Source organism: Antennarius striatus, chromosome 21 (genome assembly GCF_040054535.1).
Source record: "Antennarius striatus isolate MH-2024 chromosome 21, ASM4005453v1, whole genome shotgun sequence".
Taxonomy (NCBI): domain Eukaryota; kingdom Metazoa; phylum Chordata; class Actinopteri; order Lophiiformes; family Antennariidae; genus Antennarius; species Antennarius striatus.
This window is the reverse complement of record NC_090796.1, coordinates 12,240,546-12,266,805: the sequence shown is the minus strand read 5'-3', so window position 1 is coordinate 12,266,805 and position 26,260 is coordinate 12,240,546. Positions and strand designations below refer to the sequence as shown.

At 40.4% G+C, this 26,260-nt stretch overlaps 1 protein-coding gene across 5 annotated transcripts; it reads right to left on the bottom strand.

Moving 5' to 3' along the window:
- Nucleotides 1-1,013: 1,013 nt before the first annotated feature.
- Nucleotides 1,014-25,675, bottom strand: fmnl1b (formin-like 1b). Of its 5 annotated transcripts, none has more exons than XM_068306001.1 (27): nt 24,865-25,675; nt 16,917-17,000; nt 16,355-16,438; nt 16,017-16,090; nt 15,728-15,811; nt 15,419-15,562; nt 14,406-14,514; nt 13,284-13,360; nt 13,038-13,131; nt 10,171-10,245; nt 9,266-9,376; nt 8,982-9,131; nt 8,768-8,869; nt 8,370-8,613; nt 8,018-8,275; nt 7,803-7,927; nt 7,344-7,546; nt 7,011-7,245; nt 6,459-6,527; nt 6,155-6,235; nt 5,918-6,047; nt 4,401-4,564; nt 4,174-4,275; nt 3,947-4,036; nt 3,063-3,177; nt 2,604-2,692; nt 1,014-1,645 (listed from the first exon to the last, which is right to left on the bottom strand). In XM_068306001.1, exons 1-26 carry the CDS (start codon nt 25,006-25,008, stop codon nt 2,619-2,621), a joined length of 3,222 nt encoding a protein of 1,073 aa, XP_068162102.1. In that variant the 5' UTR covers nt 25,009-25,675; the 3' UTR covers nt 1,014-1,645; nt 2,604-2,618. The 5 variants fall into 5 exon arrangements, with proteins under 5 accessions (XP_068162102.1, XP_068162103.1, XP_068162101.1 ...); XM_068306002.1 differs by having other exon boundaries at nt 14,406-14,493; XM_068306000.1 differs by lacking the exon at nt 2,604-2,692 and having other exon boundaries at nt 24,865-24,995; nt 25,130-25,675.
- Nucleotides 25,676-26,260: the final 585 nt, after the last annotated feature.

Here is a 26,260-nt window from a genome sequence, read left to right as displayed (position 1 = left end):
AGAAAACAGCGATGTCTAATTCTCACACATTGTGTCTCATTTGTTTTAATCTGTTCACAAATGGGAGCGGTGCAATGTCAATATTTGATGACAAAGTTATTATGGAATTACTTTCATCCTCTTCTTTTTTTTTTTTTTTGGATCTGGAACAATGAGTGTAGTACAACCAGACATGAGCACCTGTAATTGATAGAGACTTGGCTAACTGTGGACACTAATGGGCAGTAAATTGCCCCTAAAGGTGATGATCCCTGACTGGAACAGGTCTCCAGAGGCAAAGTGACAGTTATTATGCAAAACAGCCTGCAGGTCGACCTGAAACATTTCCTCTAATGCCGAAGACAGGATCAGGCTTCCGCCTGACCTTCATCCGGTTGTGCGATCGCCTGAGTATAAAGTTGAAACTAAAATCAGACATCTAATTCCCTACATCTCCATCCATATTATGATTCTTAATTTTTGTTTGCATTGCACAAGATAAAGTCTTTAGGTTTAGGTTAGATGATGTCAACTTTACTTCACTAAAGCAGAGGGATTTCATTTCAATGGACCTCTACCCAGAAAATACAATTTGAGGAATGAAGAGATGATTAAAATCAAAGATTAAAATAAACAAAACAAAGCATACTTCATCTTCACGGGACAATTTTCTCTGATCTTGGGTTTAATCACTGTGAAGGCATTTTCTGTAGCACTCATGGTCTTATGAGACTTCTTATGCTATTTATATTGTGCTAATAATAAGTCTTACAACTGGTTTCCCCTTTGAGGCTTGTGGAAGTGAAACAGTTTCTACTCAAGCCGTCCTCCAGACGCTGCTCAAACGCAGAAGTCATGCTGTCTCAGTGAACATCCATGTGGAGAAGCAATGCCTCTAGGAAGCAGGTGATGCTTCATTCAAACTGGTGGGACAGACTGGAAGTAAAACTTAAATGCTCTGAATTACATTCTGTATATAAAAATACATAAACTAGTGGAAGTTATATTCAAAAAAATGCCACCAAAGAGCTCAATGACTGTATAAAATGTTTTATTTGTTGAAATGCAGAAGTAAAGTAGAGGTTTCTCATTCTTTCTTCAGTATTAAAAATAATTTAAATATACAAATCTTATTTTTTTCTCTCGATAGATCAACAGATGTGTTTGATACTTTAGTTGTATTTAACATTCCACTTTAAAGCATTTAAAAAAAAAAAAATCACATTTGAGAATTTCTAGGAAATTGATCAAACTGATTTTGGAGCGATTTCTCCACTGGCCCAGATTGTTTTCATCTGAGGCTGTAATATCTGATCAGCATCAATGAACCACCGCGAGCGAATGGCTCATTCTTCCATGTAATTGTCTTAATGAGATCCTGTGTCATTAGCATCAAGTACAGCTAATACTCACTCTCTATTCAAATCACAGAATGCTGCTTCAGCCTATCGCTCCTAGAAAGAGTTAGCATTGATTATTTTAACTCAGATCTTTTTTAATTTTAGTTTCTTGGAATCAGGCACTTCCTCAACAACACATGAGGAAGTTTTCAGTCTGGCTGCCGTTCACAGTGAGATGTCTGAGGACACGTGGAGCTGTTGTCCCGGTTTCCACTTCGCGCTCCGTCGGCTTCCGTCTGTCCGTCTGTACGGCTGGTTCTTCAAATCTGAGAACAAACACACCATTAGTCAGATTCATGATTCTTCATTTTACCGTCACACTAATATCAAACAGAAACTGAAGTTTTAATATCGCTTTTTACAGTTTCTTCTTGTTGCCTGTAGCGCAAAAGGTAACAATGATTGATTGATTGACCAGATTATCGCCTGTATCGGAAGTTTCTTTGACACAAACCCGAAGAGGAGCCTCCAGATTAAAGCATGTTTTTTTTTTTAATTGTTAAATGCAATAAAAAATATTTCCGAGATCTTAACAATGTGCAGATGTCTCTCTTTTTTGGCACCATCAGATTGGTATTTCATTTTGTTACATTTCACAGGGATATGATGAAGCTAATCTATGTTGAAAACATTCAGTCTTATAAGACTAGAGTAATATATTGATGGGTGAAGATAAGACTGAAATCACAAGACTGCTTTTAAGTATTGTGATGATTATGCATCATCCCAGATTTTCAGTCTCGTTCCTTTTTTTCTTAAAACAAACCATCTGTTCCTACCTGGTAGTTGGTTTTTTTTGTGCCTAAACACAACACCTGACCTGAACGGGTGTTGAATCAAACTTGTTTCTAATAGTGAATCCCACCAGCTCCTTTCATCCTCTTCAAATGCGACTGACAGTTTTAAATGAGCCGAAAAAGGCGCCGGCATCTCCGGGGGAAACCCGGAGCCGCAGTGCGTAAACACAGTAAACTGGATCCAGAACAGTTTCAGTGTCTGCCAGCGCCTTTTAAAGTGACATCACAGGCAGAGTTTTATAAACACTGAGAGTTCTTTAGTCTTTTTTAGTCTTTGTATAGTTTTTTCCCCAAATATATACCTGATTTTGGCCATCCAAATCAGTCAAACAATGTTGAATATGTTAAAGTTGCAAAAAAGACAGAAGTCTCTGTTTATTCAGTGAGAAAGACCAACATCAGCAGAGAGGAAGAGAAAAAGACCCACAGAGCATGGAGGGTTTTAAGCAGTCGTCTCATCGATGAAGACGGAGGAACGCTTGGCAGAACGTGCCGTGAAGGGCACGGCCTTTAGAGCTGAGCGCACCGGAGAGACAGCAGGGAGAGGGAGAAAAGTGACACAGAAAGGATGTGTTAAAAGATGACCAATTATTTTAGTCTAATGATAGGATCAACGTATTTTGGAATTCAAATGTGCATGTTGGAACAAGTTAAAATAAACCAGCGGAAGGAAGTGTCATCTGTACAATATGTCATGGCTGCTGCTGCGAAGTGAACCAGACTAGTTTTTCTTCATTCTCAGACAGGTGGTTACCGTCTCCAAAGGGTAGAATGGACGGATTGTTGCCTCTCGTTGAGCAAACATTAAATAAGGACCATGAGATGACGTCCAGGGAGCCATAACAAAAGTGATGCTGCATGCGGTGGAGTTGTGCTCTGTCCGTACCTGTGATGATGTCCTCGATGGCTCCGTCCTTCCCCTCCCTCACCTGGGGAGACACCTGTCTTTTCTTCAGCTCCGCTATCAGATCCATCGGCAGCAGTCTGGATGTCACGGGAACCTGAAATATATGACATATCAGCGTCTGAATCAGACATTCCTACAATTGTTTTCGTGTCAAAACAGACGCTTTGAAGAATTGCGTGCACTTCTCCAGCAGGCCCTGGTCCAAATTTGTCTATTTCGTCTTCTGAGTAATAGTCGCGTCAGTTTGATTTACTCAAGCCTGTGTGACAAAATGTGATGCAGACCATCCCTCAGTTTAAAGCACGAGGTGAATAAAATATGAGCGGTGTAAAAACACCTGCAGCTTAGGCAAGATGATTTGTTGAAGTTACAGTCTGTGTGTGAATAATTTTATGAGTTTGTCATCAGAAAACTTGTGTTTCTTTGTCTGTCTTTTACCGGATTTGGTTGTAGGTTCTAACTTTTAATTTTACATCATTAAGACACATCTTGGTTAGTTCTGTTTTTCTGCACATAGAAAAGAGATCTTTAATGATGTCATATTTCAAAGTTATGTTTTTTTTTAATATCCCTTACATTTCCCAACACCCACAGGCCCATTTCCTGTTGTAGATTTCTTTTATTTTAATTACAGTCTATTATTTTTTTTAGTACAGATACTTAAATTTTAAATGAGCACATCCTTGCAAGAAATAAAATGTCATCAGTTTTGCTTTTTTGTTGCTTGTCTTTTGCTCCAAACCCCTTGATTGTGTAAATTTGATTGGGTAAAAAGCAAACTGTCTTCTGTAAAAATGTCTGGTTATTTTATAAATGTCAGGAATAAATAGGAAAGTGCTTTGGTGAAGTTTAAAATAAAATACCTTATTCCCACTGATTTCAGGTTTAGGAGGGAATGGAGCTTCACAGTTCAGGGCGTGTGTCTTCCTCTGCTCGTTCTCCTGCTCAGCTTGCTGTCAGACGGAAATGTATTTTATGTTATCTGCCTTTGAAGGTTGAATAACACTGCCTGGATTGGGATGTAAGTACACAGATATCTGCACTGTTACTTCATTCATGCCAGGAGTCAATAGGAGCGGTGTTATCTGACCTTGTAGGCCTTGATGAACCTGACAAAAACAGGGAAGAACATGGAGGGTGGAGTGGTTTTGGGGTTTTCGCCAAAGTACTCCACGGCTGAGTCATACGCATTCTGAAGGAGATAAAAATATTTTAGCTCATGACCTAAATTAAATTCGAAACGTACGGCAAGTCAGAAATAACCGGGAGAAATACTGAACATGTCGTGTGACTGTTTTGGGGATGACTGAAGCTAACCTGGGCGGTTTCTCCATCAGCTATGAGAGATTGAAGCAGCTCGGTGTTGCTGCTCAGAAACAGCTGTAGGACTGGATTGTCGTTTTCTGCAGAGAACTCCCTCCTGGTCACCTCCATGCCTCGCTCCAGTGCTCGGAGGTCCTGCAGGATGCTGTCAAGAGAAACTGCAAAAACAACAGAGTGATTTCACAGTCATTTAAAGTATTTTAATCATATTTTATTTGCAGTTAAGATGGTGTTTGTAACCTGCTAATTCAACAGCTGGATGCAGTGCAGCAGGGTATCTGTGTGCAGTAACATGAGTGTAGCAGTGGAAGAAAATTGACTTCTTTTTTTGTGATTTGCTTCTTTCACTTCAGACAGAACATAAATCTGCTTAGAAAGATTCCACCTATGACTCCATGTGTCTTGTTGATTGGTCCTCAGTGAGGGAGCAGCTCTTAGGTTAAGTTAAAAGGCATGTAAGCTGATTCAGGGGTCAAAGTAGAGATAACCTGTACAAAAGACAAAATAGGACTGAAATGATTTCCTTTTTGTTGGAACTCCACTTGACTCGCTCTTATCTTGTGTGATTTCACTTACAAGCCAAAGTGCCATTCAGCTTCTGCTAAAAGGATTTTTATTAAATATCCTCAACATGAGAGAAATAAATCACTCAAACGGACATTAAAAGGCACAGAAGGAGATGAAAAGGAGAAAATATTGTTTCAGAGAGGAAAACATTTTAAGAATATCCATCCGTAAATAACCAGCATTGGTTTTCTGAAAATAATTAAGGTTATTTTGTATAAGGCAACTTTTTAAGTGTGGAATATTACAAATACAAATCCCTAAATTTCAAACTTGAATCCTTTAAAATGAATCTGAAAGAACATTTGTGTTTTTGTTAAGAAACAAAAAATATGTTGTAGTTTTATTTATGTTTCATTTATTTGTGTTTTTAATTGAAATTGAACCAATCCAAAGAATATGAGTAAAACATGGTACAGCGATATGAATATATAAGACAACATTTGATAGATGATGTTGATATTGCAGAATGAACTTATTGTCTTTGAAGTTGTACAATTAATTGTGTTCCAAAGTCTCATGTTCTACATTTTTTGATCAGAAAACAAAATGAAAACACCAAACCCATTTCTGTAAGCTCTCATGTAATCAACTTTAAGTCTTAAATCTTAAATAACTGCACCTTTTCCAGTATTCCATTTTATCCAGTATTTATTCATTATGTAATGCTTGAGCAGTGGATATGTGCAATGAATAAAGGGATGAATATAGTGTCTATCTTTTGGGGGTCATTCCCAGTCTATTAATCTACATTTGTGTCCTGAGGCTTTTCAGTGCGGCTAGATCCGTGGTTTTGTTCATGATAGTCAAATCATATCTTCCTGTGATTCCTGTGATTTAGACTTGCATTTAAATCACAGAAAGACAACATGTCCAGACTTTGATACACACTGCTATAACCACCATCCACTGCTGCTGCAACTCAACACCTCTGCTTATATGCTCACCCAGCGCAGCCTTGTCCAGGAAATGCAGTTCTGAGTAGAAAGATTGGACCTCTGGGTATTTCTCCCGGATGATGCCGACAATGAAATGCAGCAACGTCTGCTTTCGGTCTGTGGACTTGGTATCTAAGAGCTTGGGGTCGAGAGCAGAAACGTTCATGTGTTACATCTAAAAAGAAATCTGCTTCAGGAAATGTCACGAAGATGCATACCGGGGCTCAAACCTTTTTTATTACTCACCAGATCTAAACTCTGCAGGCGGAAGCCATACGCTGCCCCCCGTTTGCTGCTGTTCATGTAGTTTCCAAAAGCCAAAATAATCTAGAATTTACATCAGAGGAGTGTCAGAAGTTAAATATGTGATAACCAAATAATTTTTAGCATTGTTTGCAAAAAACAAGCCCCCAGAAAAAATGATTGAACTTTTAACTTTTAGACTTTTAAATTGGACACACTGTATGATCTCCTTATCCCACACAGATATAATCTCCAATCAGACTCCCTTGAAGGGCTATAATGAATGTCACATCGGTTCAGATCTCACCTCAAGGATTTTCTTCAGCTTGCAGGAAGATTTGATCGACATCGACGCGGCGATGAGGGAATTCAGTTGCTGCCAAAGAGAATCAAAACGTTCAGTCTGTAATTTGATTAGACTCGATTAATTTACATTGAGGCAAGTTAGCTTGGATGTATCACCACATTGTATCAGTTTTATAAGTATAAAAATCTTTTAATAATTCCAATTAAAATGGTAAATTGACCGCACCCGTTGCCTTTTTAGTCTGATCAACCACAAGTGCTTTGCAAAACAAGCCAGCATTTACTAGTAACACATGTATTCATACAGAAATCAAAAAGTCTACAGTGCAACATGCCAGCTCCTCATTATGAGTGAAATCCATTCACACAATCATGCACACCCACAGGACAAAACAGCCACAGGGAGCCTGGAGTATGGCCTGGAGTATGATCGCTCCTGGAAGGCCGAACTCCTTCAGTCTCGCCACAAAATTTAGTGTTAGATATACACAAAAATAGAAGTATCAGGAGGGGGTCTGATATTTAAGCTCCTTAAACCCTCAGATCAACTCACAGGCTGTATTAGCTGGACGCTCTCGGGGAAATTGCCCATGAAGGTAAGAGTGCTGATACGTTGGGAAAGCCGGGGGATCTTACTGAAGCGCACCATGAAACGGTCCTCCTCGCTGAGCTCGTCCAGGGGCCTGCCCTCACACTCATACCTGTGGATGAGCTTCAGTTCACTCTCTGTAGGGATGAAACGCTCCAGGAGTTCAAGGAAATCCAGGCTAAAAGCTTTTTGGTTGTACCTGTGGGGGACAGAGGAAAGGATCTCAGCATCAAAAGCCATTTCAGAGGTAAACATTAACGATTCAACGCGTCAGTCGTCACATTTAAATGATTTTACTTTTCAATTGCACAGAAGATTTCAGATGCATCCATTCCTCCTTTGCGTAGGGTAATGGCAAGATTTTTTGCTCTGTTGGGTTCCATTAGAGACACTTTACTTGGGATCTTGTGGGCCCTTTTCATCTTGAGGGTCCCAACATCTACAGGGGTGGACTGGGCCTTGGTCTTGAACTGCTCCTCAAAATCTGCCATGTTAAGCTCCTGTCGGATCCGATCAGAGACACGAATGCAGAGCTGGGATTAAAACTGATGGATGTGGTTCATTCACTCATGATGGAGTGAGATTTACTTGATGTTTTTTTTTACACTTTTAACAAAACTTGATGCAAATAATTTTCTAATTTTTGAAGACTATTAACATGTCCTTTCTAAAAATCGATACATAAATGACTGTTTATGCCTGCATATAGTGTGACATAGACAGATGGACAGCAGTGGAAGCATGGATTGGTCAAACCTCTAACACGTTCTCATCGTCCAGCTCGCTGAAGATGGTTCCCGTCACCTGGTTGGATCTGAGCGCCTGCCAGTTTAACAGCGGCATGCGGTATTTGGTTTGAATGGGTTTCTTTTTTTTATAACCTAGAGAAAAGAATAAAAACATTACTTTTCTGAAAATCCAGAAAGTATTTCTTCATTAAAGGACCTTTATTAATATTCCTGCACACTCACCTGAGCTCTCACCAGTCACATCTGCTGATGGAGTCGTACCGCCGCCGGCAGGCATCAGGGGAGGCGGAGCCGCTGGGGGTAGCGGCGGAGGGGGAGGACTTCTAGTTGAGGCTGGAGGTGGAGGGGGTGGTGGCGGTGGCGGTGGCGGTGGATGAGGCTGCTCAGCCGACTGTGAAGGATCCTCTGAGAGGTGAGGTTGAGGTTGAGGACATGGCTGTGTGGCTCCACAATCGTTACCTAAATCTGTTTCGTCTTTAGCTGCCAGAGCAACAAAAAGGAAGACGTTTTATCCTTTGGTGATGTAATGACTAAAAAACCTAAACATTACAAACAAACACATGACGGCTCTGACCTTTCTGTGACACATTTTGGACGATAGGGACCACCTGGAGGTCCAGGTGTCCGGAGGAGGAGCGTTCCATTCGGATCAGGCCCTGCTCCACCAGAGCCTGGACCGTGGATTCCAGCTCTTTCAAGGTCTGGGTGGACTCTTCCTTCTCTCTTGCTCTCTTAAGCTCCCTCTCTTGTTCTAGCTCTCTTTCTCTTTCTCGCTGCTGCAGAAGAGTCACTTGAGAGCTGGAGTCACGTAGACTCTCCTACAATGTAGACACATTGCGCTTTTGAGTGAAAACTGATGCTATTATAAGGTTAAAGAAAATAGAAGATGGCACGTAGTGTTGGGGTTTGTTTTATTCAGGATGATAGAGATAAAGCAAAACAAAATGTAAGGAGACAAGATGCGATCTTCACCTTTAGGAGTTCCACTTCTTTCGTTGTCTGAATGAGCTTCTTCTCCAAATCTGAGACTTTCTCCATCGCCTCTCTCTCACTCTCCTGAAGCCTGGCGCTCAACTGAGACACCGAATATGAAACACATTCATTGCCCTCATGTGTGAAGGACTAATGGAGTGCTTGTGAAACACCCTATGTGGGATCATTTTGTGCAGCATATATGTATTTATACCTGTGTGTTATGTTCTTGCACTTCCTCCACATGTTCTAGCAGAGCGTTCTTGGTCTCTGCGTCCTCCAGCAGCGCTCCCACATCGAAAACGTTGTCCAGATAGGCCTGAATCTGCACTGACAGTCTGTCGCTCTCTGTGAACTTCAACTTCTGCTCAGAGACACACGATATGACAAAAAAAAAAAAAAGAATCCATATGATGTAAATAATTATAACTAATAAGAAATGCACTGAAACACAACAGTTCAAGGTTTTATTGAAAGGGACTCTGAGTCCAAACGCACCTCTAGGTAGTCATCCAACCCGAGGTGAGTGAACTCGTACTGCAGGTGGACCCTGAAGTTCATGTTCTCCACTGAGTGGACCACAATGTTGATGAACTGCATGCACGCCACCTGGTGGACGGATGGAATAGATACTTGCTGGTGTGTGACAACAGGACCCCTCCCCTATCAGGGGAAATGGTTTACCCAGGAGTGGGACTGCACATGTATTTTATTTTATTACAATAATTCTCTGATCACTAAAGAAATAAACGACACTGCCACTAGATTTATGAAACTAATTCCTAAAAAAAAGTGACTATTTACTTCTTTTGCATGTCATTATATAATTGTGATCTGAAAATCTTGTGATTTTAGGCTATTGGTTACACAAAAATATTGTTTTGCCTTAAAATATTGTGGCATAAGTTCCTCACATTGACAGTGTTTCCTAACGCCTTTAAATCCAAATAAAATTTCTATGACCTGTGACAGTTAGCCTCTCAGAATTGATTTACACATGCTCATACCTTGTTGGATCAATACTGCATTCTTTGTAGATAAAGGATTATTGTGAATATTATATTTCTCCTAAAATAGACATCTAATTAATTACTCCCAGAATTAGCCACATTAATTTATCATTCCAGCATTTGAAATTGATTAATTGATAACTGACATGTCTGTTTTACTAAATTTCAGTCAACCTGATTGATTAATGGGAAAACTGGTGACCTACATTACCCACAATGCAGTTCAACTACCATCTGAGCATTTGCTGTGCTTTGCTACTGGTGGATAATGTATCCTCAATGATGAAGAGCAACCACAGAGATCTGACATCACTCGATGGCGTTAACCAGACGACTCCCTCTGGAGTCACAAAAAGGCTGATGTTTGTAATTGTCTCACACTCACAGATTTACCATAAAGTCAATGTTGCTGTCTTCCCTGCAGAAAAACTCCATCAGCCTCTCAAATCGACTTTTCTCCCCGCACACCTAAAAAAAAAAAAAAGAAGAAGAGAGAATTAAAATCAGATTACAACACACCTCGGGGGCGAATCATATTTCCTTTTTTTTTTTCTTGATGACTGGATGGAAGAATAAGATTTTGCATTATGCCTTGTCTTTGTGTACACACATGGGGGCAGTAAACTCACACCGTCTACACAACTATACTACATTTTTAGCATACAAATCACAATCAGCTGAGGGATAAACTAGGCTGTAGTGAAACCGTACATTGAGCAGGAGGATTGCTGTTTCACAGTCTGGTGTGTGTGCTCTTTATACTGCAGACAGACCATTAGATGAACAAGTCCTCTGTGTTCCTTCCACCCTACACTGAAACATACTGGGAGAAAAATGTGGCCAAATCATTCCCTGACTTTTTCCCCCTGGCAGGGGTTTGTCTGTATTTTGTTGTGCCTCTACTTTTTGCCTCCTCTTGTCCACTAAATAATGCAACGCTCCAAACTGACAGCCCACGCCACACAAAACAAAGCCCGTGTTCTGGGACACATGAGCCCATTCTTGACTCAGCGCCTGCCTGCCTCTTGTTTATCCTCCGCTCCTCTATCTCTCCGTGAATCTCCCTTTGGCTCTCGCCCACACAAAAAGCCAGCATCACTGCGGTAAGAAAAACAAGAGCCACTCAATGTGACTCTGACATCACAGCGGTGGCAAAGGATGCTAATGAGCCACATGTCAGGGTTCTAAAATTATGACTTGACTTTGTTCTTCTTTTGATCATGAACGTTTTATTTTCCATAAAATCAAGAACCAACAGCGAGTAGATCTCCTGTGTGTGTATTTGTGTGTGTGTGTATTTGTGTGTGTGTGTGTGTGTGTGTGTGTGTGTGTGTGCATGTGTGTATTCCTCCTCAATGCTGTCCAAACTCTATTAAATATACATCAAAGAGCCACGCTGGTGCACTGGATGACACACTGGATGATACACTCCTTCATTACCATAAACACACACTTTGTAGATGACCTCCTGGCACAAGAAGACACACATGAAAATTGAATTAGATTCATCCACCAATGAAAATAGTTCCAAGCAAATTCACTATGTTCTTTTGCTTGACTAACGTTTGTCAACAAAAACAGCAGCTTTTATAAAATTGAGAAATATGACAGGAAGTCACATAAGCTGAGAGAACACCACCAAGTATCAAAAGATGTCATTTAGTTTTTTTTTGTTTTTGGTTTATTGTTAACCATCAGTAAAATAAAAATATGTAATAACCATACCACCTGTCTGTTGTGTCATATTTGTGATTTCTAGTACAGCTATAAAATCAATACATGACTCTAAGTCAATAATCTGTAGTTCATGATTATGTGATGTTATCAGCCTTATTTAATCTGACATCTTTAGGAAGTAAATGAACTTTAATTAAAATAACATTCTTATTAAACCAAAGTTATGTTAATCTAATTGGAAAAATCGTAATGTGACTTGATGCTGGGTTATTCCAACAGCAGACATTAAAATCCTGCTGTGGCGCTTGTTGCAGGTCAGGTTTCTAACATCCTTGACATTCACTAATAATAGACCCTCCTGGTTCAGGTTTGTTCCCTTTCCTGTCTGCGTTGCTGCAGCCACAGGAGATAATGTGCTGGAAACAGTTGCTGCTTTGATGGCCAAAGCGGAGAGGAAGCCCAAGAGGAGGTCAGAGGCGACTCAACAAGTGTTTCGTATTTTTACGCCTCTTCAGTCAGTTTTGTCTGGCAGTGGGACAACTGGACAGAGCAGCTGATGGGTGAGAGGGTGGAGAGACGGGGGGCAGGGGTTCCCCTTAACCTGCTTTGCAGTGCAGGACAGGAGGGTGCAGTGACATTACTACCAGTTCTGGTTTAAGCACAGAAATGGTTTATATAGCATAATACTGAGAAACAAAAAAAAGTTTAGTCAAGTCTTTAATCAAACTTATTGATCTATCTGCATTAGATTGACTAATTGAGGAAAGCTTTGAATGAAATGGTCCAAAATTCCTGATCAACATTTACTATATTTTTATGAAACACACAGAACAATCATTTTACCGTTTAAAGATTAAGATTTTTTCTTTTCTTTTCTTTTTTGTTTTGGGGAAGAAGCTTTTGAATGTGGAAGAACGAGGGATGTGATTACTGTATATATGTCTTTAAGTCTTGTTTTTGCATTTCTCTGTCAAGATTTTTTCTGCTGAATCCATGGTTCCCCATGTTACTTGACACTTTCAATCTGTTCTCTTTATTTATAACATCCATGACGATTAAAATAAAATTCAACCCCTTACTATTGGTGGAAAATATTGTTAAATTGTCGGTATGTCCTTTGCTGTTCATAATTTGTATGTTTTATTTCAAGTTGTCCAATATTTACCCTCTGTTAGATAATCCAGTTGGTTTCCAAAATCTCCTAGGGGAAATATCTGGCTCTTAAGCTTTTCACATTTATTTATTTATTTTACAACAGTTGCTCGCTGCAGCCGAAATGGCATCATGAAAGTACGGGTAACGAGCCAAACAGCAAATTTGTGGCAGATACAACATAAGCTCACACTAAAGCTCCACAAAGCCGAGAGAAGCTGCAGATCCCACTTATAAATCTTGCTCATTTTGACAACTTAGATCAGCACGACGCGGCAGAAATACATTTATCTCATCACAAGGTGTCAAGCACTATTTCTGAGGTTGATACTGGATGAAATCAGTAGGGGAAAAAAACAACACCACAAACAGAAAACCATGCAATCACACAGATTGACACATCCGATGTATCTTAACAAAAATTTAGAAACCTCTTTAAAGTTGTCAAAGGCAGACAGGATGATGTCATGGCCTCCTCTCACCAAACACACGGCTGCCAGCAGCTCCAACACCAGCGCTTTGGTCCTTAATGGGAACAATTAATCGTGTAGTGTCGTTATTCTCTGCAGTATTACGGGTGAGAATTACAAGAACTGGACAAAATAAAACAGAACAACATGGACAAGCAAGTGTGTTTGAAAGAAATTAGTGGCTTTATGACACGTTCACACACATACCTGGGGTTTCTGTTGTTAAGGCTCAGCATGATCTTGTTGACACAGCAGGGATGTTTCATCACCTGGTTGAATCCAGACTGAAAACACACACACACACACGCACGCACGCACACACACACACACACACACACACACACACGCACGCACGCACACACGCACACACACACACACACGCACGCACACACTATAACACAAATATTTCATATACTTCAAAATTATGATAGCAGACTGAAGAAATGAGGTCATAAATGCCCAAACTTGTCTCTGGTGTTTTAAACAATTATCAGTATTAAGCTTCCAACACATGCCTGAAACATCTTGTTTTTATGTGTGCATGTGTGTGTCTTTGAGGTTTTCAGTGTGTGACAGTTTCAACTAGGGGGTTAAAAAAGAGTCAAAGAAAACTTCCATACTATGGTGGCATTTATCTTTCATGGAAATATGAATCAAAGCAATTCTTAATTTGTAATGGGTGTGGTTAGGTTTAGGGTTAGGGTAGGTACTGTAATACTGAAATACTAGGTCTGTAATACTTTTACTGACTAACGCATAAGTGAACCAGTAAGACACAGGATAGGAGATGGGCAGATAGTATCTAATAAGGCACAGGCAAAGCTGGAAATAGTAGACGGAAGTCTAGGATTTCTGGAACAGAGAGGTAATAAAAAAAAACGCTGATGAACAATCTGGGTGGGAGTGAGTGTTGGGGAACCATAAGGGGGGGGGTGACTGAAAAACTGAGGCAGCTGCAGCGACAGGAGAGTAGAGGTAGTTCTGATGAGGAGTGGCTGATGAACAGGTGGGGAAGGGCAAGGGGAGCACACAGGCCTTGACATGATAGTTTCTAATTTTGGATTTACTTCAGGAAAAGTCTGCAAAATATTTTTTCCATTTATTTATAATTTTGAATTATTATTATTTCATTTGAAAATGTCTTTTCCTTCCTCAATTACAGTATATTCCAAAATTCCATTAGTAAATATCAACTTAGTATGTCTTATCATCTCTCTAGTGTTCAATCCTAACTTTTTGTCATCTACTTTTTTTCTACTCATAGAAACAGAAAAACACCATATTGGTCAAAAATGACGAAAAATGTGTAGCTGAATTATTTTACAATACCTGATAGTTCATGATCGCACGTACGCACATGATGCAGAGGTGAACGTCATCGGTCTGGCCCACAACGCGAGAGTTCCTCAAGGCTTTCCTGTTTTGAAGAGAGTTGAATCTGCCAGGTGAGAAATGCTGCGGTTACGTCCCTGCACTGCGCTACAATATATGCAATACAGTATTAACTTCACTGCTTTCTGCTGCGTAAAATGTTTCTATCATCACTGAACAAAAGGATTCTGTTTTAGGTTTGATGGCTACATTGATTCTCAGCACTGGAATTGTATGACAGACATTGGTGAGCGCTTCCAACAAAAAGCAACCAAAGAAGTTGTGGGGAACTCACCCTTTTCTAACAGGAGGTCAGAGAAATTAAAAATTAGTGTCACACTCTGAACGAGCTGCACGAGAAATTAGAAAAAGTGAGCATCTGAGCTATGGACAAAGATAAAGTAACTGTGACAGGAATGCAGACACTTCGGATGAGATAGATTAGATTAGATGTCTAGGTGTATGTGCGTGTGCGTATGTGTGTGTGTGTGTGTGTGTGTGTGTGTGTGTGTGTGTGTGTGTGTGTGTGTGTGTGTGTGTGTGTGTGTATTGAGGCACGAATCTACATCAGGAAACGGGACCTGTAGATGGGGTGTCAGCATCTAACTGAGAGGAGAGGTGTAACCAATGGGAGCATCTCCAGGAAGTGTGAATCTGAGGTGATCAGGTCCTGATGTGAGAGGCTATGGAAAGTGTCCAAGAGTGACAGAGATCCTGTGGGACTTCAGCAGCTGCTGGCTAACCAACCAGTGGTAGATATTGTACGTAATCCCGCCTGACAGTAACATCATGAGGAAGGAGCTCAGGAAGTAGAACAAGTCTGTTCTTAAAATCCTTTCTAAGCTCCTGTTATTATAGATTGAATCTAACGTGATTTTCTGCACATGATATATATTATTACAAGCATCATGTGCTGCTGTCTTCATTCTCAGGTTAGATGTCAACATGCACATGATAAATCAGTTACTCACCTGACTGTGAAGGTCTTATTGGCCTTAGAGGCGCTGTGAGTGGGAGAGTTACTGGCACTTCTGCTCACATCCTCTGCTGACTTATCATTACTTTTGTTTTTGTCTGTGGGCAGCGTGCCATTGTCCAAAGTTTCCACATCATACCTGTGAGTCAGAGAATTAGTTTACTTTCAAATAAATGTGGTCTACGGCAATCTAAAAATCCTTGAATATAGAGATGGAAGGGGTGAATAAGAGGTCATTCATGCATAGTTAAAGCATGACCACTGCAGAGATTAGAAGATGATTGTGTTTCAGTCTGATACATACGTGACAGCACTTTGGGCAAAGGACAAATAATCCACAAGAACATCTAAACCTTGGTTTTCCTCATTTAGGAATTCCTGAGCCCAGCTGCGGAAGACACATTTCAATTCAGCAGTACAGCTGGAAACTTTTTCATTTTAACAATTCAAAGGTTTTTTATTCATTCGTCCAATACAATGGACAAAAATTAAACCTATATTGTACATTATTGAGAATCATACTGTATATGATTCAACGATTGTAGAGAATTGAAATTGGAAACTTTCCAAATGGCACTTGAGGGGAATCTCACCCAATATAATTGGTTCTCAGTGAAATCTCCAACTCTCTCAGGACCTGAGTTGATTCCTGCACACGTCTCTTAAACTGACAGAACACATATAGAATAGTGATGAGGTCAGCGATCTTTTAAATATTCAGAACATGTTAAATGTATAAATGGAGATTTGTAAGGACCTAAAACTTTTAAAACTTAAAAAAAAACAAGCCCTGCTCATTTTAACAAGTTTTCTGCACCCATGTTTGAACACTGAGTGCAAAAAAAAAAAAAAAAGGAAAGGTTTTGTGCACAATAATGAGAGTACAGTAACTCTGCGTTAAATTGAGAACTGGGATGTGAGTTTCTGGTACCTTTCGACCAACTCCTCCATGATCCAAATAACCCTTCAGCTTCTCCAAATAGGCAGATGGTGGATTCTTGACTTGAAACCTTTCCTGAACACAAACACACACACACACACACACACACTTTAATTGCATTTTGATTGCATTGCAGAAACGATTTGGGTGTAAAGGTGGGGGGGTGGGGCGTAGCTCCAGAGAGGTTTCAAATTCAGTTTGATTACACGGTGTCTCTTATGTAAGTGGACAGCCCATCCCTCTCATGTCCTATCACTGAGCATTTTTTAACCACAGTATAAAGGTGACAGATGTCCTCTGTCACTCTCACACCATAGCGCCTCTTTGTGGTTACCACGGTGATGTACTGGATATTACTGAGCCTCCTGGTGTGTGAAAATGTGGTTTCTTAAGGTCCAGTTATTGATTCCACACTACTCATACTGAATGTCCACTGCAAACAAAAAGTGTGCCTTTCATTTTCTTTTTTTTCCGCAGCAGACGTGGGCAGGTCGGGCAGAACAGTTCTGTCAAGGTTAGTGGGAAATATAATGAAACTATAAATCAGACCCACCTGATCACAGATCAGCTCCCACTTCTTTTCATTGTCGTACTGACTGAGGATTTTCACCTTGTCTGGAGGGAGGTTCATTGTGTTCTGAAAAATGAAAGACAAAAAAAAAAGGAGATATTAGGATGTTTGATTCTGAGACAGTACACCTAAACGTGAATGACTTAGATATTATAATTTACATATATCTGCATTTTGCCATGAAATAATCGGACTGCAGCCATTTAGGCCGGGAGAAATAAGTTATGACCTGTGATTAGGACATGTCATGTGTGCTCGGTCTCAATTTCCTGCTGCCATTTCCTGAGGGTGTTAATTTGGATATCAGTTCTTGTGGTCAGCTGCTCACATCCATCCAACAGCACAATGACACACCTTTATCGCTGGGCTGTCATCTTGCTGCTATCGTCTGGACATTAACCCGTCCTTGGACCTTTCTTTCACGCAACTATTTTGTATGCCCACCACTTCCCTGTCCCACCCAGAAAATTAACTGACATCATCATTATAGCAGTCTCAGCAGAGCCACCGCCACAACCGGTGTGCTGATGGAGGTATTCATGTTGCTGCTAAGTTTGGAATTCTTGAACTTCATTCCTGGCAGTAAACAATCACTTCAATGACTTGTTTCCTGTAGTTGAACTAATATCAGTTGTGCACATTTCCTTGGTGACTCATTAAAAAAACCGAGAAGCAGAGAAGGACACAAATCAGAGCCTATGTCTGATGTTAGTTGTTAGTATCAATGTAATCCAGCAGTAGAAGGGAAAGAATTTGTGCTCGGAGCGGAATTGAATGGGCTGACTGTGCAAATCCACAGAATATCTTTTTTTGTATGAATATAATGACATGATTCATTATTGATGAGACAGGAGGTAGCAATTTTAGAAACCAACAAGACCCGTGTCAGACAGATAAAGCCTGTGCCAAGATGGAAATTTCATCTGTATATCTGCACCAATATACCAAAGTTCCATAAAGCTTTGACCCTCTGTCTCCAGAAAAGCCCACCCCTAGAAGATGGACTGAATCAGATATAACTATTTATGAGATGGAGGGATTCTAGCAATTCTACGGAGAACCAAAAAGGGACATGAGCAACCCCCTGGAGGAAACATGATATCTGAATCAGCAGATATCATGTCGTACTCTTTGACTCATGTATACGAGCACCAGTGCTGTGACTCAGCACCAGTGACTCACAGCACCGGTCACGGATCTTTGTTTATGGTTTAAGGAAGTATCAGTGGTCATTATTAGCTTCATACTGACGTCTGTTGTCATGAAACAAAAGCAACATGTTGCTAATGATGCACCTCAGAATCAGCTCTCATCATCTATTAAAAAATTAATTAAAAAAATGAAACATTAAAATGCAAAAATTAAAAATATTGCGTAGCTGCTCAGTCTAGAGAGGAAAAGTCAGGCAGTGGTATTAAAAGCACAAGCTGATCCTGCACTTTAAACAGTTGTGAAACGAACTGATTACTGCAAAATGCAGTCCTGCAGAAGAAACATTGTCATAATGCAGTCACAGCGGAGGCCTGGGACACCCAGCCCCCCCAGGGAACCAGAACCAAACAGCCCTGAAAGAGCCAGAACCTCCAAGGGAGCCTAATTCAATGCTGGGGTTGGAACCGGTCCCAGAGATGAAGTCTGAGCCTCCCTGATAGCCAGAGCTGAAGTCGATGACGGTCCCTGCGCCAGAACTGGTGTCATTGCCGGTGCTGGTGCCAAAGGCTGTTACCAAGAGAGCAAGGGCTGGAGCCTGGGAAGTTGCCAGAGCTGGTGCCAGACCAATGGTGGACTCAGTGCTCCAGAGTCCCCGAGAGCCAGAGAGCCAGAGAGCAAAAGGTCTCAGTGGACCACACACACACACACACACACACACACACACACACACACACACACACACACACACACACAGGAGATCTACTTGCTGTTGGTTCTTGATTTTATGGAAAATAAAACGTTCATGATCAAAAGAAGAACAAAGAGGCTCCTGTCCAGTAGCCTCAAACTCAAGGACAAACAAACAGTCATTTGTCTCCTGACTTTGCTGAAATGCTACTATTCCTCCTCCTATCTCCTCCAGTTCTGTCGTCCTTCACACTTCATCTCTGGTCTTGGTTATTGAAGCCGTCATCAGAAGGCCAGAGTGTGAGTCATAAATGCTGACTCAGCAGTGGTTACTTAGTTGTGATAAGCTACATTCTTTTCCCAAGAGATAAAATGAACAGCTTTAGTTTTTGAATTGTTTTTCTTTAATTACATGGACCATTCGTAGATATTTGTAGCATTATTGTCTTTGAATCAGCAAACTACTACTATTTAACAAATTAACATTTTACTCCTGATACAGAGACAACAGTCAGACGACGCGTGAAGCTTTCTGAGTAAATCATTTTGCTCTGCTGAAAAACGGGCACAGCAAATTCCAACACGTCCAGTAAATCAATGAGGCTGGGAGGCTGGATGTGAATCTGATAAATCAGGACTGATGAACAAAGCCGGTGACTCAGTATTTGCTGCTTATATAAGGCCTGATGGATCTATTAAACAGTAAAACTGAAGATGAAAAACAACGCTGAATACCCCTTTCTGCCTTATTGTCTCTAAAAGGTTACAGACACAGTTGTATGTGCAGAAAGGACAATCTTTAAAAGCATCATCAACTTGGGTTTAACACTCATAAAGCTGCTTCATCAGGTATGTGAGTCTGGTTTCATGAGACAGAAAGTACCTGAACAATCCCCCCGAAGTAAGGATCAAATAAAAATGTGCCAAATTGTTATTGCTGTTCAGAGAGAAAAAAAAAATGAACCTCACAATTAAAAAAAAATTGAAACTCCTTTAAACAACAGATAAGAGTGATTTCAAGTGGATTACAAATAATAAGATCATTTTAAATAACTGCCAAAACAATTTTGCTTCAGACGTGTCTAGAACCACATCACTCAGCCTGGCGCAGCTAGACGAAGACAAAGTAGTTTACATTCAAGGTTATCTTGTCCTATTTCTTTCACAACACAAGACAGTAAAGTATATTATAAGAATGAGGACACTTCTGCTTGTGTTACACTGATTTTTTTTTTTCCATTAGAAACAAAGCCGTGGCTAATGGGAAGGCGAGTATTTGAACTGGTAATCACTTCTTTCACCGGTGTGTGGTTCAGAAGGATAAAGCCTTGGTGCTGGGGTCAGCGAAATTTAACTTTGGATAGGTTGTGTGTCTTTTATGCATCGCTTTAATCACACAAAAATAAAATGTGAAAACATGTGGCTGCTGTCACACTCAGCTTGGCACCTTCCATAAGGAACTGCAATGTAATTGCTTCAAGGCTTACAAATTCCTCAAATTTGGTTTCAGATACAGCAATTTAAGAGCCATTAAAAACAAAATGAGGAGACATTTACACCTGTCATTAAAATGTGTGCTGAGTGACTGAACACACACCACACTTCAGGTTAATTTCAGCAAAGCACAATCAATGTAAAACAACTCCAGCAAATTAAATCAAATGAGGCTCAAACTGGCAGTTCGAGGTGGAAGACAGTTTGTTGAATATGATGCATTAAGTAGGACATTTTTGTGCGTTTCAATTATTTATGATGATGCGTTCCTGAACTGGCAAACATGCTTTCTGTCCTGCAACAATGCATCAATGGAATTATCATGCTGGCAGAAACAGGCTGCGGAGTAGCTGAATTATAACTGGTTGATGTGTGTCCTTGATTCACTTTTCTCAGCTCTAGTCAGGGCTGTGCTTGTTTTGTGACAATACTGTATTACATTTATCAGCCATTCATCCATGTGTCCATTTTCTTGTAGACCAGAAGATTGTAATCGTTTATGGAATTTGCAATAAATTTCAAGGCCTTTACGGACGAGAAATAGCTATATACTTTCAACACTTGCAAAATACACTGTATATACAGCATGAACAACATATTAATAATGTTTATGAGAGGATGATTAGGGATGAGGATGAGAAAGGCAGGTTTACCGTTGATAGAACTTAAAATGACTATATAGACAAAAGTATGAGGACAAACTTTTGCGACTACAAAATTTTATACAGTGTGCCGGTAATATAATATACTTCTTTCTAATTAACATATTCATTATCTGGAGAAAAGTCTTATCCTAACTAGCTGTCAGATAGAGAATAATAATACTAATCTGTTGGACTTTTCATTCTGCTAATGAGCAGTTGCTAACTAGCAAGTTTTCTTTATCCCTGGTATCTTTTTTAGTCTGTCTTTCTAGTCTGTAAATGCAATTTAAAAGTCACTTTGCAAATCCACCCACAGCCGCATTCCCTGTTGGGATATATGCAAAGCGTTATGTAAAACTTCAAGGGAAAAAGTGATGTGCATTAACTCAGTATCATTTGAATGCCGACATCATCGGACTACAGACTGCAGAATTCGTTTGCTTTCATATTGATTCGTTCAACCTGAAACCACTGCAGTGACATCAAACTCAAATAAAACGTCAATATGTCTGCTCATTTACTCACTGGCTGGATTGCATACAAACACTGCAGAATGACATGCAAATACAAAGAGAAGCTGCTATCGTCCCCACCCTCTAAATCCACACCTTTCCACACATTATACACTTTCTCCCCCTCTTCTCCTTTACAGCCACTGCAGTGAGACTTTCATGTGCACTTCTTCTCATACAAAGCAGGCAGCCTGCAAGCCAGCTGGTTTGTCTGCAGAAAGAATATCTTCACCACACCAGATCTGCTATGCAGACTCAGCAGATGATTGGGGGGTGGGAATGAGGCTGAATGTTGGGAGAGATGATTTAAGTATGGTGGGATACAGCAGCGGTGAAGCAGAAAGTCTGGTGTTAACAGCCAGGATTGTGTTCAGCTCAGGGTGAGGAGGTGAAAGAATTGATGCTGCAGACATTTAAACTACTGCAGAGTGGCGCCTGTTTTTCTGCACAGACGACTTAATGCACTTGATACAACACACCTGTTCAGGAAGAAGACCTGTAGCGGTTGGCACAGGACGTGTGCTCTTGGCACATTGAATTTACGACTGCTGACACACAGAAGTGGTATTCAAAGTTGATTTTTGTTTTGATCCTTGTGATAGCTATAAGGATTTGGTGTGATGTGTGATAGAAGAGTTCCAGCTAAAATGAAAGGAAAGGTGTACAAAACTGTGGTGAGACCAGCGATGTTGTTTGGTCTAGAGACAGTGTCACTGAAGAAAAGACAGGAGACAGAGCTGGAGGTAGCAGAGATGAAGATGCTGAGGTTCTCTCTGGGAGTGACCAGGAAGGATAGGATCAGGAATGAGTACATCAGAGGGACAGCACATGTTAGAGGTTTTGGAGATAAAGTCAGAGAGGCCAGACTGAGATGGTTTGGACATGTCCAGAGGAGAGATAGTGAACATATTGGTAGACGGATGTTGAGTTTTGAACTGCCAGGCAGGAGGCCTAGAGGAAGACCAAAGAGGAGGTTTATGGATGTAATGAGGGAAGACATGAAGGTAGTTGGTGTGAGTGAAGAGGATTCAAAGGACAGGGCTAGATGGAGGAAATTGATTCGCTGTGGCGACCCCTGAAGGGAAAAGCTGAAAGGAAAAGAAGATAGCTATAAGGATTTGTGGCTGCTTCAAAAAATTATCTTTAGAAATCATTTATTTCTGACTAAATCATTAACAGTTATTGTAAATTTTTGGGCACGTTTAGATTTAAGAATAGCAAGTGTTGCATTACAAAAATTAATTTAACAGCAAGCCGATTTTTAACAATATCTGACACAAAGGCACCTTCTGGATTCTTTGATCTCTGCTAACACTGTGGAGCTGCCCATGGAGATGTTTTATACTTTGTTTTGCCTCATGCTCACCAGTGCACCAGTGATGTGATACACTGTCCTACCAACAGGTTGACCCAATTTAACAGACCTAGGAGGTGTCAACACCAATCACAAGGAGCTAGAAGATTGCTGCACAATTCTGAATTTAATACGCCAAAAGACCTCTTGTCACTGTCTTGTCTGTCACAGGAAAAGTATTCAACACGTGTGTAAGACACAGTTGTGTTTCCCTTTTTTTTTTTTTAACAGAACAGGATGAGGATTCTTTAACTGAAGTGATTAACAAGGCTTGTAAAGAGGTAGTAGGTGTTAGCAGGATACTTAAACTTTAGCTTATACGGTGAAAGCTTGTCATTCCAAACCCCTTGCTCAGGAAAGACCACCGTCCAAACACAATGAATGGGACTTTTTATACTGCATTTATGTCCTTTCATTCCTTTGAGATATAACTGAGTTTCTTATTCTGTTCAATATCAGACAGTGAACAGAAACAAAAGTGAGTTAAGATACCTTCAAGGATCATCAGGAGAAAAACTTGTCTAAAGGTATCGAGGAAGTTCAAACAGCTAATAATTACAGAGCATGAATTTCTTTCACGACTAAACTATTTCCCTGTGGCCTACATTCACCAAATGCTAGTGCCATGTCATCTTTCAATCAGAGGAGGTAATACAAGACCCAACATGGCACTCACCAGATTTGACACTCCACCACGGCCAAACAATCATTTTGAAATTTGCGAAAATTCTAAAGATCGTGTACTGTCAGATTTCATTGTCTCATGCGCAAATGCATCGATTGCCCCATGCGTTCAGGAGACAGCAAGCCTGTGGTACGTGTCATATCACAGACCATCTCCTCTTCATGTCACATTTCTGTCGGTACCTCAGAGAATGAGAGATGATGACAGAGTAGAGACAAGAGTGACTGGAGGAATGCAGTCCATCATAAGAATAGTGGTTGGGTTACATATCCAACATAACTGCATCGTTTGACTTGTATCTCTCCCTTGTTTTCTTTCCTGTCAACGCAAAGGCACAAGATCAGTTTGTGACTGCTCACATTGTTGTAAATCAGAGACAACTTCTACTCAGTGAAAAAAGCAATGAAGAGAAAATCAGGTTATGTCCGAGGAATGACGGTACCATGCGAATTTACCACGTTGCTTCAAGTCACGGGGAAAGCTAGAGGCCACACAGATGAGGAAAATAGTTGAGACCTCCACATTACAACCACATATCTGATTGACATCTTGTTTCCGAATCGCTTGCTTATATCTGACAGTTTGACAAACTCCAATCTAGGGGTATAAGTTTTTCCATCTGACTACATGGACTACTGCATCAGAGAGATTATGCAGTTTGTCCTGTCTTTTATTAGCTTTGTTGAAAGATGAGATAAACTCCAGAAAACAATCCATTGTCAGCACTTACATAACACATTTCTCTTTCTTTTATTTGCTTCTTGGTATAGATATTCACACAATCACTCACAGATGTGGATGGTGAGAAATATTTAAAATTAATCTAACTATTCCTGAAAACTTTCTGATTACCATGCCAGTGGCCTCATCCTGTTAACAGTGGAATCAGATGACCCAGAATTTGTTTGAGTGGCTGATTCTTTATGGTCCGACTCAATATCACTGTTCCAGTTAAAAAGAGCTCTGGACGGGCCAATCCATGAGATCATGAAAATAGACTTGGACCAAGACTGACTATTATTTAAATATTTCCCAAGGGATGTTGGTCACAAAGTAACTCCTCTCAAGATGCAAACCTATAAATGAAATTTGTTAGGTTGAAGGAATAAACTCTATATTTGTATAAACTGAACAGATCTGACTCCCTCATCATTCCAGTAGACTATGCAATGGAGCATAATGCTGGAGTAATCTCCAGCATAAAGAACCTCTTGTGCATCTTTCCACGGTGGCATTGTGTACCTGGTACTGTGATAAGCTTGTCCTGAGGTCATGCGCATTTCCTACATATTTTGCATGCTTTCTTTCTGTCTTTGTTTCTGTGTTTCTTTCTTTCTACTGTGCTCATTTCTTCTGTAGCAAGACTGCCGTGTTACCTGACCTGTACGAATTCAAAACTCACCAGAACTGCGCCGAAGCGATGCTCAAGTTCTTCCTCAGGTGGCATCGGGAGTTTCGGCCCCTTGGTTTGTTTCTGGGAGCCAGTGGACACTGTCTTGCCCTCCTTCCCTTGGGGTACCTCCATACTTCCTGCTGCATTTCCCATGAGTGTATATCCGATAGAGCCGAGAAGTGAACATTCAATAAATAAATAAAAAATTGTCCTGGCTAAAACAAGGTGCAAACAATTTAATTAAAAAAACAACTTGATATAAATTTGACTAAACTTCATTTAAAAGCTTGTGAAGCCCCCATCTGTGACCTTCCATTATTTCCATGACCCCAGTCTGTTGATTGATGCTCAAGTGTCACTCCTGACTTGTCCATATTCTTAAACAAAGAGAAAGCATTGGGATGAAATCTACCCATGCCTCTGAATGAGTTCCTGATGCCTTATGAAACACTAGACAGAGGGAAGGGGATATCCTGAGAGTGACAGAAGGAGTGACAGCTGAATGAGTGAAACAGAAAAGGGGAGGGGATAGAGTTCAAAGTCTGTCGTTCTGTCGCACTGGACAACGCTGCAATAAAAAGAAACACTTAAGACAAAATGATTGAAAAGAAAGGTTTCACTTCTGTGATATTTCTCCTCCAGATGAAGAGAAAACTCTGGATGCAACAACTGAAAAAGCTGAAGACTTCAATGGATTTGCAGGTCTTCTTAAAATCTCCATCTGTTGTTGGATGCTAGCAGTCTGGGACTTTGATTTCCATGACCAGAAGAATTTTTTTTTAAAAAAAGGAAAAGCCAGGCAGAGATCCAGTAGGCAGCCACTCTGTTTATCCAAAACAGGGACAGTGAGTGAGATGGAGAGATGGAGAGAGCGAGAGAGAGAGAGAGAGAGAGAGAGAGAGAGAGAGAGAGAGAGAGAGAGAGAGAGAGAGAGAGAGAGAGAGAGAGAGAGAGAGAGGGCAGCAGCCATCAGGTTTAAAAGAAGAGAAACTGAGAGATCCAAGCTTCCTGGGTCCTAATGCCTCCATGTACGACAAGAAATGCTTTCTATTCTACAGGAAGTTGTAGTATCGCATCCCTGACACAAACTTAGAAAATAGGTTTTTTTTTTGAGTCAAAAATCCTTAAGTTGAGAATAATGCCACGATTATATTTTCAAGATGTGAAATATTTAAAATCATTTGAAATTCATGATTCTGCTGAAGGTGAAATTAATCATCTTTGGCTCAGTGACTTATGTACAGGACCCCAATATGAATTAAGAGTGGCATAAAGTCAACCCATAAACAGTAAATCAAAACTGCAGTATGTGTTAAGGATGTGTTGTCTTCATCATGACCTACAAACAGCCAACTGGCAGCTCACAAAGCAGAAGGTTGAGCCATCAGAAGCTCTCATAATAGCC

Excerpts from the sequence above, each read along its gene's own strand:
- fmnl1b (XM_068305998.1), bottom strand. The coding sequence starts at position 25,008 with ATGGGAAATGCAGCAGGAAGTATGGAGGTACCCCAAGGGAAGGAGGGC. Across the intron at positions 8,276-8,369 it reads CCAAAATGTGTCACAGAAAG|CTAAAGACGAAACAGATTTA; the intron begins GTCAGAGCCGTC and ends TTGCTCTGGCAG. Across the intron at positions 7,547-7,802 it reads ACGATGAGAACGTGTTAGAG|GAGCTTAACATGGCAGATTT; the intron begins GTTTGACCAATC and ends CGGATCCGACAG.